The sequence below is a fragment of the Phacochoerus africanus genome, chromosome 1, assembly GCF_016906955.1.
Source record: "Phacochoerus africanus isolate WHEZ1 chromosome 1, ROS_Pafr_v1, whole genome shotgun sequence".
In the NCBI taxonomy this organism is placed as follows: domain Eukaryota; kingdom Metazoa; phylum Chordata; class Mammalia; order Artiodactyla; family Suidae; genus Phacochoerus; species Phacochoerus africanus.
Genome location: NC_062544.1, coordinates 84,562,974 through 84,577,790, shown reverse-complemented (window position 1 = coordinate 84,577,790; position 14,817 = coordinate 84,562,974). Strand labels below are relative to the sequence as shown.

The following is a 14,817-nucleotide window of genomic DNA, read 5'->3' as shown; positions in this document are numbered from 1 at the left end:
TGGAATACTACTCAGCCATAAAAAAGAATGACATAATGCCATTTGCAGCAACATGGATGGAACTAGAGAATCTCATCCTGAGTGAAATGAGCCAGAAAGACAAAGACAAATACCATATGATATCACTTATAACTGGAATCTAATATCCAGCACAAATGAACATCTCCTCAGAAAAGAAAATCATGGACTTGGAGAAGAGACTTGTGGCTGCCTGATGGGAGGGGGAGGGATCGGGAGCTTGGGCTTATCAGACACAACTTAGAATAGATTTCCAAGGAGATCCTGCTGAATAGCATTGAGAACTTTGTCTAGATCCTCATGTTGCAACAGAAGAAAGGGTGGGGGAAAAAATGTAATTGTAATGTATACATGTAAGGATAACCTGACCCCCTTGCTGTACAGTGGGAAAATAAAAAAAAAAATTATTAAGAAAAAAAGAATGAAATAATGCCATCTGCAGCCACGTGGATGCAACTAGAAATTATAGTAAGTGAAGTAAGTCAGAAAGATAAAGACAAATACCATATGATATCATTCGTATGTAGAATCTAAAATATGGCACATGAAACTATTCACAAAACAGAAACAGACTCACAGACATTGAGAACATACTTGTTGCTAAAGCAAGAAGGGAATGGGATGGGATTGGGTGTTTAAGATGCAAACTACTACATTCAGAATGGATAAACAATAAGGTTCTACTGTATAGCACAGGGAACTACGGGCAATCTTCTGGGATAGACCATGATGGAAAAGAACATTTTAAAAGAATATATATATATATATATAACTGAGTCATTCTGCTGTACAGCAGAAACTGGCACATTACTGTAAAACAACTATACTATAGTAAAAAAATAAAAAAGACTATATCCAGTCACTTATGATGGAACATGATGGAGGATAAGGCAAGAAAGAATGTGTATGTATGTGTGTGTGTCTGGGTCACTTTGCTGTACAGTAGAAATTGACAGAACACTATAAGCCAACTATAATGGAAAAAATAAAAATCAGTATAAAAAGAAAATAAATTTACATAATAAAAAATAAATAAATAAGAGAAAAAAAAGGTGTGAGATAGATACACAATGGCATATTATTCAGTCATTAAAAAAACCCTGAGGAATTCCTACCATTTGCCAAAAGACAGAGGAACCTTGAAGGTATTATGCTAAGTGAAAAAGACAAATATTGTATAACCTCACTTAAACATGGAAGCTACAAAAGCAAAGCAAAAACAAAAAACCAACTCAGGGAAAAGATATCAGACTTATGGTTATCAGAGGTAGAGGGTGGAGAGAGGGAGAATGGAAGGAAGATCATAACGTAGAAAAGTAGAAATTTCCAATTATAAGATAAATAAGTACGAGGGACATGTATATAGCATGGTGACTGATATACAGGAAAGCTGTTAAGAGTAAATCCTAAGAGCTCTCATCACAACATTTTTTCTTTTCTTCTCTTTTCTAAACTGCATCTTTATAAATCTACTGTTAGTCATTTCACAATATCAAACCAAACTTATACATGGATGTCCATTATTTCTCAATAAAACTGGGGAAAAGAAAGACAGAAAAAGAAAAAAAAAAAAAAAAAACACATTCTCCTCACTTGAACTTCCACATCTTATGCACTCAAAGATTTGGGTGGGTAAGGCCCAGAAGTGAAAAAGATGAAGAACAAAAATCCTTCTAAACTTTTGTTTTTGAAACTAGTACCCCATGGTCAAGCCAAGTATGTCCATCACCTTTGGGAAGTCACTGCCAGCAAATACAAGGCCTTAAGCAGTCCTAGAGTGAACAAATCTGATTAACTTTGCTCAAACCAGTATTTCCCTAAATTACTTCAACATGGAACCCGTTCTTCCATGTGACACTTACTAACATCCTAAGAAACACACTGTGGGAAATGCTGACTTAAAGCATTTTTTTTCTTTCCTTTAAACTGTATAAATCCCTCTGAATTGCAGCTTTCACACCAATTTATAGAATGGTAAGAAACACTTCTATTAAGCTTTACGATGCCAATCCTGATTTGTCTTAGACCACAGCAGGCTGCATCAGAAGCAGCTTCGTGATTTGTGGTCTTAGCTCATGCTCTTACTGTAGATGAGCTGGTGAGTGAGGCCTCTTACCTCTGAGCACACGGAACCTATCAGGTGACAAGCCTCGCCCACCTGGGAAGGGAGTGTCCAACTCCACCCTAAACTCTGACCTCAGGAGGGGACCTGTCAGCCCTCACCACCCATCCTGACAGCTTCAACTACTCTGTGAGCTTGGAACGCTGTTGTTCACCCACAAACAGCGTTCCCTTAGAGCCATGAAAAACCACAAAGTACAGCAAGAACAGGATGCAATTAAGAAGATGCAAGATAGACCTTAAGTGCAAAAATGCAATATTCTAGGTATCCTGAGGATTCCACATTAAGGCTAAACTGATTACCAATTACAGGCATCTCAGAGCAGCTGCTGTAAGGAAAGAAAGCATCACTGAGAGTAGTCACGTGGTGGAAGCACCTGCCTCTGATGGTATTCAGAATGTATTTTACTGGGAGTTCCCATCGTGGCTCAGTAGGTTAAGAACCTGACTAGTATCTATGAGGATGTGGGTTTGATTCCTGTTCTCACTCAGAGAGTTAAGGATCCGGTGTTGCAATGAGCTTTGGTTTAGGTCACAGACTTGGTTGGGATGCCACATTGCTGTGGCTGTGGCGTAGGCCAGCAGCTGCAGCTCTGATTCAACCCTAGTCTGGGAACTTCCATATGCCACAGGTGAGGCCCTAGAAAGCATGGGGGGAAAGTATTTTTACTTATTTTTTTTTTTTTGGCTGTGTCCTCGGCATAGGGAAGTTCCCAGGCCGGGGGAAACAATTAAATTTCTCACCTTTACCAGTTCGGAAAATGAAAACAAAAAGAAGTGAATCAATGGCTGGTTGCAGGGAAAGATTTAAAAATTCCTTACTAGATCTGTGCGGAATATAGCATCTGCTTCAGAAATCAATTCAGATATATTCTTGAAAAGCTAACTCCTATTCAATCCAACCAAGACAAGCATCTGAATTTTGCTTTCTAAAACAGCAACAACGTAACACTGAAGTCTTTCGAATGCAGCAAAGTCAGGGGAATCACTTTTCCAAAACAGCGAAAGCATACCTTAGCCAGAGCCCCTCAGCACCTCAGCACATCGGGGCTAGCACCCTCAGACAATCCTCCCCACCCCAGGCTCTATTGCAAAGAGCCAACTTACCATGTCGTAAGTCGTCACGATCTTCTTCAGCACCTCAGGCACGATTCCCTGCAACTCCATCGTGGGGTACTGCTCGCTGAGATTCAGGACCACCAGGGGCGTGTTATCGGGTCCCAGGAAGCGGGGAGACACCGCCAGCATGCACTGCATGAGGTTGGCCACGGAGGAGAGGCCGCACAGCTCCTTGAAAGACACGACGGCATTCTGCTCCATGCAAAGAAAGGAGGCGCCATGTGATTCACCAGGGGCTCCATTTCTCGTGGGTATTGTACCCCATATACTTGGCTATCCTTAGACTGCCCACACAACAGTTATTAGCCATGTTATGATAGACGTTGAATAATTATCTTACCCTGGGAAAAACAGCTCTCCTCCAAAGTAAACACAGTTAGAGACACTGGTAACACCAAGTTATCAAAAGTACAGAAAAGGCAAATAAGTTAAATTCTTCTGAAGGGCAGAGCCTCTTTTCAGATCAAAGTTCGTGGCAGTGCTGGTGCTGATATGTAATTATGAGCAAACAAAACAAAACAAAAAAGGCTTCTGCATTCAAAAGTAAAGATTAAGAAAAAAAAATCAGGTTTAAAATAAGCATCAAATATGCCGCCATCCAATAAAGAGAGGAGTATTTTCATGGTAGAAACCTAAATCTCTCTCACCCGTTTTCACCTTTTAGTTCCACAGCTAAAGGAGCAAGGAGGAGGCTGTGGTTTCTGCAGAGGTCCGCCCGGTGGGAGATCATGGGTACCTCGGCCTCCCCTTCCCCTGGTCCCATCTCCACTGATCTTGGCGCTTCTCTACCCCCACCCCCACCCCCCACTCTCAAGGCCCCTTTTTTCTAAACACCTGAGACGTGCCATTAAAATACTCATGAAGAGAGTTCCCATCGTGGCTCAGCGGTTAACAAATCTGACTAGCATCCATAAGGAAGCAGGTTCCATCCCTGGCCTCGCTCAGTGCAGTAAGGATCCGGCATTGCCATGAGCTGTGGTATAGACCGCAGATGACACTCGGATCTGGCATTGCTGTAGCTGTGGTATAGACCGGTGGCTACAGCTCTGATTCGACCCCTAGCCTGGGAACCTCCATATGCCCCAGGTACGGCCCTAAAAAAAAAAGCAAAAAATAAAATAAAAGGAAATACCCATGAAAGGGAACCATTCCACCCTGAGAAAATGCCATGAGTCAGCATTCTCTGAGCACCTGGGATGAGGCCTACGAATTCCACATAACCTCATCTGACCATCTCAACCAGTCAGGTATGTGTGAGGCAGCTGAGCCTCAGTTGTGGCCTCTCTGTGGTTTGAACTGAGGTCACAGCTAGGAGGCCAAGGGGTCAGGATTTTACCTGAAGTCACCTGAGAATGAGGCCTATGCTCTTAATGTGCTACAAGAACAGGAACATTCGAACCGAAACGTTGAGTTACTCCAGGCACACCTGGATCCTGCCCTGGGCTGTGCCTGGCAGCCAGAGGGGAGGGATCCAGGCCCTTCAAGGCCTGCGCCTACTGCTCTCAAATACCCCAGGCCTTGGAAATGAGGAGCACATTAATTTTAAACATCGTTTTTTATTAATATTGCTTTAAACATGGGCATGAAGCTATGCATCATTTTGTTCAAAGTTACTTGGATGTTGACTGCATGTAACAATGAATCTTTACTGAGAGCTCTAAGGGGGCACCAGCCACTCCACTGCACCCCGTGATTTCTTCTTCACCTGCTCTTGTCCCATTTGTTTATTCTCCTACTCACTGTCCACTGCCCCTTCTCGCTGTCTGCACTGAACTAAGGTTCCCCGTCTGCCCCCTGCTGCATCGCCAGCCCACCTGCCTCTGGGCGGCCAGTGCTCACCACACAGCGTGGCTGCCTCGTGGGTTCAGCGCAAGCACAGGGCCCTGGAAGAATGATGGTCAAGCTCCCCGGGCATGATAGCAACTGTAGGGCAGGGATGGGGTGGCCTGCTCAGACCTGAGGTCCACCAAACGCAGCACCCTCAGAAAGGGGCAAATGCCCTCCACGTTGGTTAAGCTTTGGCTTTGAGACAAAATATAAAATTGCTCCATTGCGGAAAAGTCTTTTTATTTTACTTGCTGCTGGCTTTCTGCTTATAATAGAAAGAAAGAAATATATAGTGAGTGTGTGTATATGTATCTTTGGCTTTTTGTTTTTAAACACACCGAATGATGATCACACATGGGGACAGGCTGGGGCCAGGGTGTGGGGGAGGTAGCCCTTGCTGCCTCACTCTGCATTGCTCATGGCCCCAGTATCCTGCTGGTCATGCAGACAACACTTAATTACATATGGAATCCTGATTGCTTTTAGCCACTATGTGGTTTAGATGTAATTATTATCTTAGACGCCTAACAGAATCAGGCAGCATATGTCTTTTACTTAAACAATTAGCTGTGTTCTAAAGTCAAGAGGAGGCTCAATATACAAATACGCTGGCTGGTTTAAGGGCTATTTCCCCCAGCACCACAGCTCCGCAAGAAAAGACTGCGATGTGTCCTATTACTTTGAGAGGCTGTCAATTTGTGTCTTGGCCAAGGAATATTCAGAAGTACCAGAGCTTCCCTGGCAAACTTTTAGAGAAGACAGGGGACTGTCCAGTAGGAGTTAACAAGGCCCAGGATATGGTGAATGACACAGCAACAAGGCTGGCTTATTCTGCTATGTCATCAATGTGTTCAATACCAGCTGCAGTTTTGGAAACTGATATGATAAAAAAAAAAAAAGGAGATCAGTGTTAAACATTTTAACCAACTGGAATTTGCAAAGTATTTAAGATCAAATACACTACTGTTTAAAGAAACCCTCCAACATACTCATAAACCACACACATAGAGGTCTAGCTCCACACATACCTGCATGTTCTCCCTCAGGTCTGTGGCATCCCGAATTGGGGACTGGGCATTCTTAAACACCTCGTCCACGGTTTTAATCCACAGTGTTCTCAAGGACGCGTATTCCCTGGACTTCTTGCCTTTCCTCACAGAGAGGCCCCTCTTGTGAGGCTTCCCACCTCCTCTCCGATTAGTGATGGCCACATGGACAAAGAGAGAAGCATGCGCCAGGACCTCCCCGGTCAGAGACTGCAGTGGCACATGACGGTAGCCCGTCTGCAGACACTCAAAGGGAATCGTGTACTGGCCAATAAATTCGTCCCCGATGTAGTCGTCGTCCAGGACCACAAAGCGCACCATAGCCAGTTCAGGCAGGTTGATCTGAAACTCAAAGCTTTCATCGAAGATGGGGGCATCTCCATTCTGGTGCACTGTTTTCGTCCTCTGTTCGGCACAGTCGGCTGGGATCCCATGGATTTCGACATAGACGTAAGGATCCACCACATCGCCTTTGGCCCCTGATCCTTTGGGTTTGGGGAAGTTCTGCCCGCTGATGATCTTGATGTGCAGGAGCTGGGGTGAGACTCCCGGGACGGAGTCTTTGGTGTTGGCACTGAAGAAGGAGACCTCCTCCCTCATGATGGCTGGCCGGAGCACGTACCCACAGTTCCCGTTCTGCTTGAACCAGCCGATGTTCAGATCCATCATCAGTCCCGGGGTCTGAAAGTTCATGGCCACAATCTGACAACCACATTTCCAAAAATCTTGAGGGTTCATGTTGCTGGAGTCAATTCTCATCGGGCTGGGGAAAACTCTGGCCAGAAAGCGCTTGTTGTAATTGACAAAGTCCCCCGGGTTCTCGTTGGCGTATTTGCTGGCGAGCACTTCATTAAATGAGCAGACTTCCCAGTACTTCTGAGCCTGAAAGGACACCTGGAACTCCTTGAACTGCACCGACTTACAGATGCTCACCAGCTCAGACAGCTCTTTGCAGAGCTGGAAGCGCTTCATGGGGACGAGGTTGGGCTGCTCTGCATTCTCTTTGCCCATCCTCTGGGACATCTCTGCCCCTTCATCCTCGTCGGTAACATCTCCCTCTACTCCAGAGCAACTGGAGGAAAGCTTCTTTGCTTTAATGAGTATCTTTCCTTTCAGGACATCTGGGGATGGCAGATAAGATTCCTCAACGTTGGGTGATGTTGTGTAGAGCTTGTCTCCTAAAATTTTCTTCATGTGTTGAACCATGACCTTCTGTTGTTTAATAGAACAGTGATTTTCCAAACACAGGATGAGCGGGTACTCTGAAGCAAAGAATGCGTACTTGTTAATAATGTCGATGACACTGCGGAAAACAATCTGCGAGGTCATGGTGTGGCCCGTGTAAATCACAGGCTCGTTATCAGGCCCGTCCCATACGTCTAATTCCACACTCCGGCAGCCCATTTTAAGAGCTCGGATGTACCCTGTGATATCAGAGGGACCCCGGAACTGATCCTCTATTAAATATGTGTTATGGGATGAGTTTATAAAATAATGAGACAAGGGCTGCTTCATATCCTGACAGACCTTCTTATGCTCTGGATCAAATATATAACAGTCAGATGACATCAGGTAATTAGTGAACCCGTCTATGGAAAGCCAGCCCTTTTCCTGACCCTCTTTGGATGGCTCATATTTGTGAATAATTTCAAGGCTTATTTCCTCATTTATATGTGCCACACCCTGCTCTGCCTCAAGAAACATCATAAGGTCCTTGGTGTCAAGGAATTCTTTATTGCTTGAGAACTGGACTAAAAGGAAATAAATTTCAGGTCTAGTACAAAGCTCATGGAAAACCTCCACAAATTCCTCCTTTGTGACTTCAGTACCAGCTTTGTCCTTGGATTTGTGCAATTCTTTGAACTTCAGCTCAATTTTGCTAGTTTTTAAACCAGGATTGAGGTTTCTGATACACTGCACTGCATTGCACAGCGTTACATGTCCAAGGTTATCTACATCAATTTCACTAAACATTTGTGAAACCCAAGAAGTCCTCATGTTGTCTTGGCTACTTTCTAACATATCAAGTGTGTGTTTTCCATAAGAAATTAGGTACCGCAGTCCCGTGACCCAGATGTTCGCAACATCTGCAGAGTTGGCAACCAAATCGAGTGACTCATAATTCTCTCCATATATGACTGAAAATGCACAGTCTTCAGATATCTGGTCAGAAATGCCGTTGCTGCGGAATATGTCCGTATTTTTTCCTGTTCTCACTTCCTTGATGGACTTAATGTCAATCTTGGCTTTCTCAGAATCCTTCTTGGATGGTTCCCACCTCAGGCTCTGCATGTCGGCGTCCAGTAAAAAATACCTGTGGTAAATTCTAGAGTTGGAGCGGACCTTTTTGAGTTCGGAACCCTCCACCATGGAATTGATACAATCACTTGCACTGCTGATTTTCTTCTCTGTGGGCATGCTGCTGAAGGAGACCGTCTTTTTCCGCTCTCTTTTTTGTTTTGTACCATCCTAGGAGAAAAAATAATAGTGCTTTAGAATTACACAAACATGGGTTCCTATGTGCAAGACTAGGAATAAAAATTTCATTTCCTTGGGAAAAAAAATCATACTCTTAGGATTTCCTACTGTATGTCCTATAAGAATGATACTCATTCCCTACTAAAGCTTAGAAGTGGCCTTGGCATTTACAGCCTAATACAAACAGGTTTAAAAAAATCATTACTGAATAATTGCAATTCATAAGTCAAGAAACACAATTTCAGTAATACACAATAAAAACTTGCACGGGGAATTGGCCACACAATTTGCAGGGCTCAGAGGAAAATGAAAATGCAAGACTCCTCATTCAGAAATGATTAAGGAGTTCCCGTCGTGGCTCAGTGGTTAACAGATCTGACTAGCATCCATGAGGACACAGGTTCAATCCCTGGTCTCGCTCAGTGGGTTAAGGATCCGGCATTGCTGTGAGCTGTGGTGTAGGTTGCAGATGCAGCTCAGATCCTGCGTTGCTGTGGCTGGGGCGTAGGTTGGCACCTACAGTTCCGATTTGACCCCTAGCCTGGGAACCTCCATATGCTGCAGGTGGGCCCTAAAAAAGCAAAAAAAAAAAAAAAAAAAAAAAGAGAGAGAAGAAAAGATTAAGAACTTCAAGAAGGCCATGGAAGAATGTTAAGGCAAGTACAGGGCCTTTCTGAGTGGGAGGCCTGCACAACTGCACTGATCATACACTTCTCCACTACCAGTGTTTCTCAAAGGGTTGTCACTGGACCACCTTCCTCAGAATCACCTGGGTTACCTGGCTAAAACGCAGTTTCCTCGGCACATGGAATCAGCTCTCTTGGGGGTGGTGCCCAGTTTAGAGAGCACTCTAGGTGATGGGGATGTACAATCCAGCTTAAAAACCACTTCCTAGCCACTTGGACTCATTAAGCTTGCCTGGGCTATTTCTACAACCAAAGTATGAACATTGTATATTAAATGAGTAGACACTGGAATTCCAGCAGAAATTCCTGGGCTCTTCAAAGTCTCCTATTAGATTAGTCGTGCCCTAAATACTTCAAATAGATACGGTTTTACCTCTGCTATTGTATTATGTCTAGGTGGGAGGCCCAGATTTCAGCTGGAGGTGATTCTGAAATTCCTGAGTTGGATTTGTTGAAGCCTGCTCCCATGTATCAGACTAATGTTCAGAACAAGTCACCTAAATTCTTCCAATAGTAACAGATTATTAACACCACCAGTGATAAGCTTCAGGAAGCATCTGTTCCTAAAGCAGGTTGCATCACGAAAAACACACTCCCCTCAACTTTCCTGCATGATGTGGTGCATGCCATCCCAAGGAGCTGAAACCACATCTTCATGTGTATAAGTTCTTTCCCTGTATAAACAACTTTATTATTTTTTAAAAAATTGCTCAAATGACCTCACACCATCCTTCACAATTTAAACCTAAAACATGATATTGCCTCTCAGGAGGTATGTGAAATTTTGTTACAAATTTTCAGTAAGTCATTATATTCCTAAATAAGAAACAGAGATAAAGGCTGGGATTATATAAACTTTCATGGCAATAAGAGCATGCAAACTGTTACACAAAGGCATTCCAACTCGCCTGCTCTGGAGAGACTCTATTTTGAACAAAACCTCCACATTTAAAAAAGAGATTTAAAAAGAGCTATTCTCTATGTCTGAAATGTAAAACCACTTTTATTTTTTGACTACCTATACTTCCAAAAGCAATCTGCAGAAGGTAATTAAACTTTACATCATACCAGTATCATTTCTCTCCAAGTTTCAAAATGAACCATAGAGGCTTTTGTGATCTGAATGCCAAGATAAAACATAAAAGCCACAAGGCAGAATATTTCTTTACAGTTGGCCCCTCAGAACAATAAAGTGCGAGAAAGACATTAAAGAGGTGGTAATTGTATCCATAAGATACATTGTTCCATAGCTGTTCCAACTCCTAAAGCTTGGATTGTATTCTATCTCTTCAAGCAAGTCAGCATGAAATTAAATTTGTAATCGGCCATGCATAAAAGTATGAAACAAATGCATGAATTTCCTATTTTTCAGAATGAAGGTTGTCTTTACCTTTAAAAACACACATTTACCTTTAATAAAGATTGCACACTAGTTAAGCAAAGTAATTTTATAATTTTTATAAATCATATCTCAAAGCAAAAAGAATCACAAAGATAAATGGAGGTGCCTATCCATTTATTCATTAAAATATATATAAAGCATTTTTTCAACACTGCGATCTTTTAGTATGTCATTTTCAACATGCTGATTAATATTGGACTACCACTTTCTAATTTATCACAAATAACACATGTTGAATTCACAGGTCCCTTTGTTATTCAGAGGGAAAAGCCAAATTGCAAAGCAGGTTAATGTACACCTATGCTTGCACACCCACAGCTGTGGGACAAGCAGCAGCTTCAACAGCAACCTTGTGGCTTTGAAAACACTGCCATGCTTTTCACAAGCCAGCCCAGGCCTTGCTCGGTGACTTCTGATCAACGACCCTGACACATGAACAGGATGAGGACCCAGGCCCAGGGTGACGTGACGACAGCAGGGACTTGCCCCTCTGTCCTTCCCCCTCTATCTTGCTGCTGCCTAGAACTATCCTGGCCTCGCCACCGCACGCTGAGCCCTGAATGAAAAGGCCTGTCTTTCCTTCCTCCCTAGCAGATCCAGTTATTAGAAAACATCCAAAGAGAAGCATTCTTGTTCAGAGACCAGAAGAACAGTGGGAGCTGGCTCTCATCACTGGATGGACCAGAGTCGCTGGCTGGAAGCAACAGGTGGACATGAAGGCAAGCTGGTCCGCCACAGCCGGGAGGAAAGGAAGAGGAGGGCAGACACATTTGTGCGGGGGTTGGGAGGAGAACTTGGGTTCATCAGCAGGAGACCCAGGCCCCCAACCTGCTGACTGTGGCTCAGGATATTTATCGTGCTCCAACTTATTTCCACCAGGACTTCACTTTTTAGCCCAGCAGCGATCATGCACTTACATAAGCTAAAGCTTGTCAGTAGCAAAGTTGGAATGTATTTTCTATGTTGCCTCTTAATGTTAGTTTAAATTTAAAATTAAAAAGTGAGCAGGAGCTCCCTGGTGGCTCAGTATACCGCTTAAGGATCCAGTGTTACTGCTGTGGAGAGGGTTCAATCCCTGGCCCAGGAACTTCTGTATGCTGCAGATGCGGCCCAAAAAAAAGCGATCAAACTATTTGTGCTACACATGTAATTTTTTTTCTTTTTAACTAAAGGAAAAAAATAAATGCATTTAACTTATTTACATGCACTAATCACCTAATATCAGAGGAAAAGGACCGTAAGTTTCTGCTGAGACGGAGATGGCCTCCAAATACTTTTAAAAATAGTACAGGTGTTTCAGAACTCGCTCTTTATATTGTAAGTACTCATTGCCTAAAACTTCTGAGTAGTGAAAAACCACAACATGTAAATAAACTTGGTCCACTGGTATATTTCTGCTACTCCATATGCACTTAAATTAATAGCAAGAAAATGAACACATAACTTACATCCAGTCTGAAAGAAAACCAGCTTCCAAAAGAACACACTTCCTATCAACCCTAAAATTCTGAATTCTAGATAAAGAGTCATAAAATTTTGAATGGAAAAGGAGCTTAAAGATTCCTTTATACATTTAACCAACACTTATTTGTAGAAGAACTGTACCAGGAATAATTTATGAAAGTAATGAGTTCGAAAGAAGCTAAGCAAGCTCTTCTCCACCACGGCAAACTCAGGAAGAATAAAAATGTTTATAGAACTTACATTTAACATTAAAAATGGAAAGAGCCTTATGGACCTCAATGGAAAAAAACATGCTTATTTCTAACGAGACTGCCTACTTTATTGAATGGAAGTTCGTCGCTACCTTTTGGCCTCTAAAATGACCATCTGTGGGTACTTCAGAGGCAGAAGTTCATAAATGGGTGGAGGCAATATCACAAATTCTCATCCTGAAATAAGGTAACAAGCAGGTGTGCCTCACTGTTCTGCCAGCAACAAGGTGCTTGGCTCTGAGGCAAGGGCTTTCGTGCCTCTGCAGAAGAGGGAGCCTCTCTATGGAGCAGGGGTCCCGTCCCAAGGCCCATGCAAGCTGATGTCCGGCTGGGAGGGAATGGCCTCCACTGTTCTGCTATACTCCTCTTGGATTTCTAAATAGATTTGTTTCCATTTTCTGTTTGACTGTTTCTCATCAAATGCCATGAGAAAATGATGAACAACATCCAGATTCAGTTCACTGGCAGAAACCGGTGAGTCCTGCAGTGATGCTTGTTGGGGGAAAGACAGAGCAGAAGGGGGACAGAGTGTGAAGACAAAGCAGCCGTTTACCCTTCTGGTTTGTTTTGAGTCAGGTTGCTTGATCTGACTTATTAAAGAAGAAGTATGAGATCTTTGTGTTTATTGAAGGGAGTCTAGGATTAAAGAGAGTTTAGACACACTGGGTTAAAGAAACTTCTATCCTTAACAAAACCAAAAAAAAAAAAAACTGCAGAAACAACTTGAGGCCCATTAAACAAACACAGCAAGGCCTGACCTTTCTTCAGCTCAACAGCAATAGCTCTGAATTGAAGGAATAAGTCATGCCAGGCACATCAGGGTTACCTTGCAAGGTTTTTCATACATCTTTAAAACTTTGATGTGCTCTCCAAGATGAGCAAAAAGGAAGAAAAGAAAAGAGAACTGGAACAAAAACAGTCACTCTGAAGGTCATTTCATAAAATCAGACGAACTGAAAAATAACTTAAAGAATAGCCAGGTATGGTCAAATGCTGCCTCCCATTTGCATGGAAGGACCCTTTATTGAAAGTAACAGAAAGCTGCTTGGCCTGTGGACCATCTCCTCACAGGGTGGCTAATGGCTTGGAAACCCATGGCTGATCTGAAAGTCCAGAACATGGGCAAGTCCAGTTCAGATGACGGCTTAAGATGTAGAGAGCCAGAGAGACCGTCACTCCCACTTAAGAAAACACCAGGCTATCAACAAGATCGTAAGTCTTCTTATATCCATCAGAGAACTGTGGTCACAAGGGAACTGAATTCTGAGGAATGAAAAGCCCCTCAAAGAAGACAAGATACAGATACTGTGTCACACTTTGTAGCACATGGGAGGAACAGGCCACCATGGGAGCACATAAAAGAAATCAGTCAAAAATTTAAGGAAACGTTCAAGGCCAAGTGGAAGCTACTTTATCAGCTTGGAGTAACTGGGAGCCCCAGACACAGGGAGAATCTGAACTCACAGGAAAGCCTTCACAGGTGCTCCTGGGAAAGATGGGGATGGGTAGGACAAGAGCAGGAGAGGCTCCCTCTCCAGGGCACAGGCCTGCAGCAGGGGGTGGGGACGCCATGAAACTCTGCCTATTTCCCCAATCCTCTTCTTGTGTAGCAAAAGCCTTAAACCACTGCGGGAATGGCGGCAAGCTCTCTTTTTCTATGGGCCACTGTGGGAAGAGTAGAAGCAAAATCCACCTCCTTCTGTAGTCACGCATACTGCCCCTTGGACTCAGAAGCCTACACCAAAAAAGCAAAACCCAGCTCCTCCCAGAAGAAGGGCAGGGAAGTGTCTCCTGCCCAAACTCACCATAGACACATAAAATAAATAAATAAATAAATAACCCCCAAATATCTGGGGGCAAAGTCTGGCTAGCTTGGTGAGCAGGGCAGGAATGCCCAGAAGGTCCAACCCCCGAAGCCCGGGTGCACAGGGATGCCTAAGATTGAAACGAGACCAGAAGGACTAAGTAATCTCCCTGATTCCAGCAAAAGCTGAGCATCAAGTAGCAAGGAGTATACCATGGAGGTGGGGCAAGAGGGTGGAAAGAGCCCCCTTTCTGGCATAGGCATTTGCAGATGAAAGCTGAAGGTGGAGAAGGAGCCATGAGTAAACCCTCCAGGACCCTAGTGTCCACCTAAATGCAAGGTCATGGTGGCCCACAGGTAAAAGAACCTGAAGCCAGTGGTACTCTGAAGGTAACCCTGGCAACTCAAAGCATAAACCCAGACCAGTTATTGACTAGACTGACTCAAATTCCCCCAAACACTAATGACCTAGAAGAAAAAGAGGCATGTTCATTTCTGAGCCTAAATATTACTTTAGTCTCTATTAAACATGATGTCTAGCATTCTATAAAAATTACAGCACACACACACGTACATACACGTGTGCACATATGCTCACTCC

At 43.4% G+C, this 14,817-nt stretch overlaps 1 protein-coding gene across 4 annotated transcripts in view; it reads right to left on the bottom strand.

Moving 5' to 3' along the window:
- Nucleotides 1-14,817, bottom strand: part of PLCL2 (phospholipase C like 2) — a 214,846-nt gene that overhangs the window by 85,406 nt on the left and 114,623 nt on the right. For 2 of the 4 annotated variants that reach the window (XM_047768889.1, XM_047768918.1), the window contains exons 2-3: nucleotides 6,114-8,600; nucleotides 3,247-3,450 (exon numbers count right to left, since the gene is read on the bottom strand). In XM_047768889.1, coding sequence (XP_047624845.1) covers nucleotides 3,247-3,450; nucleotides 6,114-8,600 — 2,691 coding nt within the window. The remainder of the gene's footprint in view (nucleotides 1-3,246; nucleotides 3,451-6,113; nucleotides 8,601-14,817) is intronic. The other 2 variants (XM_047768901.1, XM_047768911.1) reach the window with 2 other exon arrangements.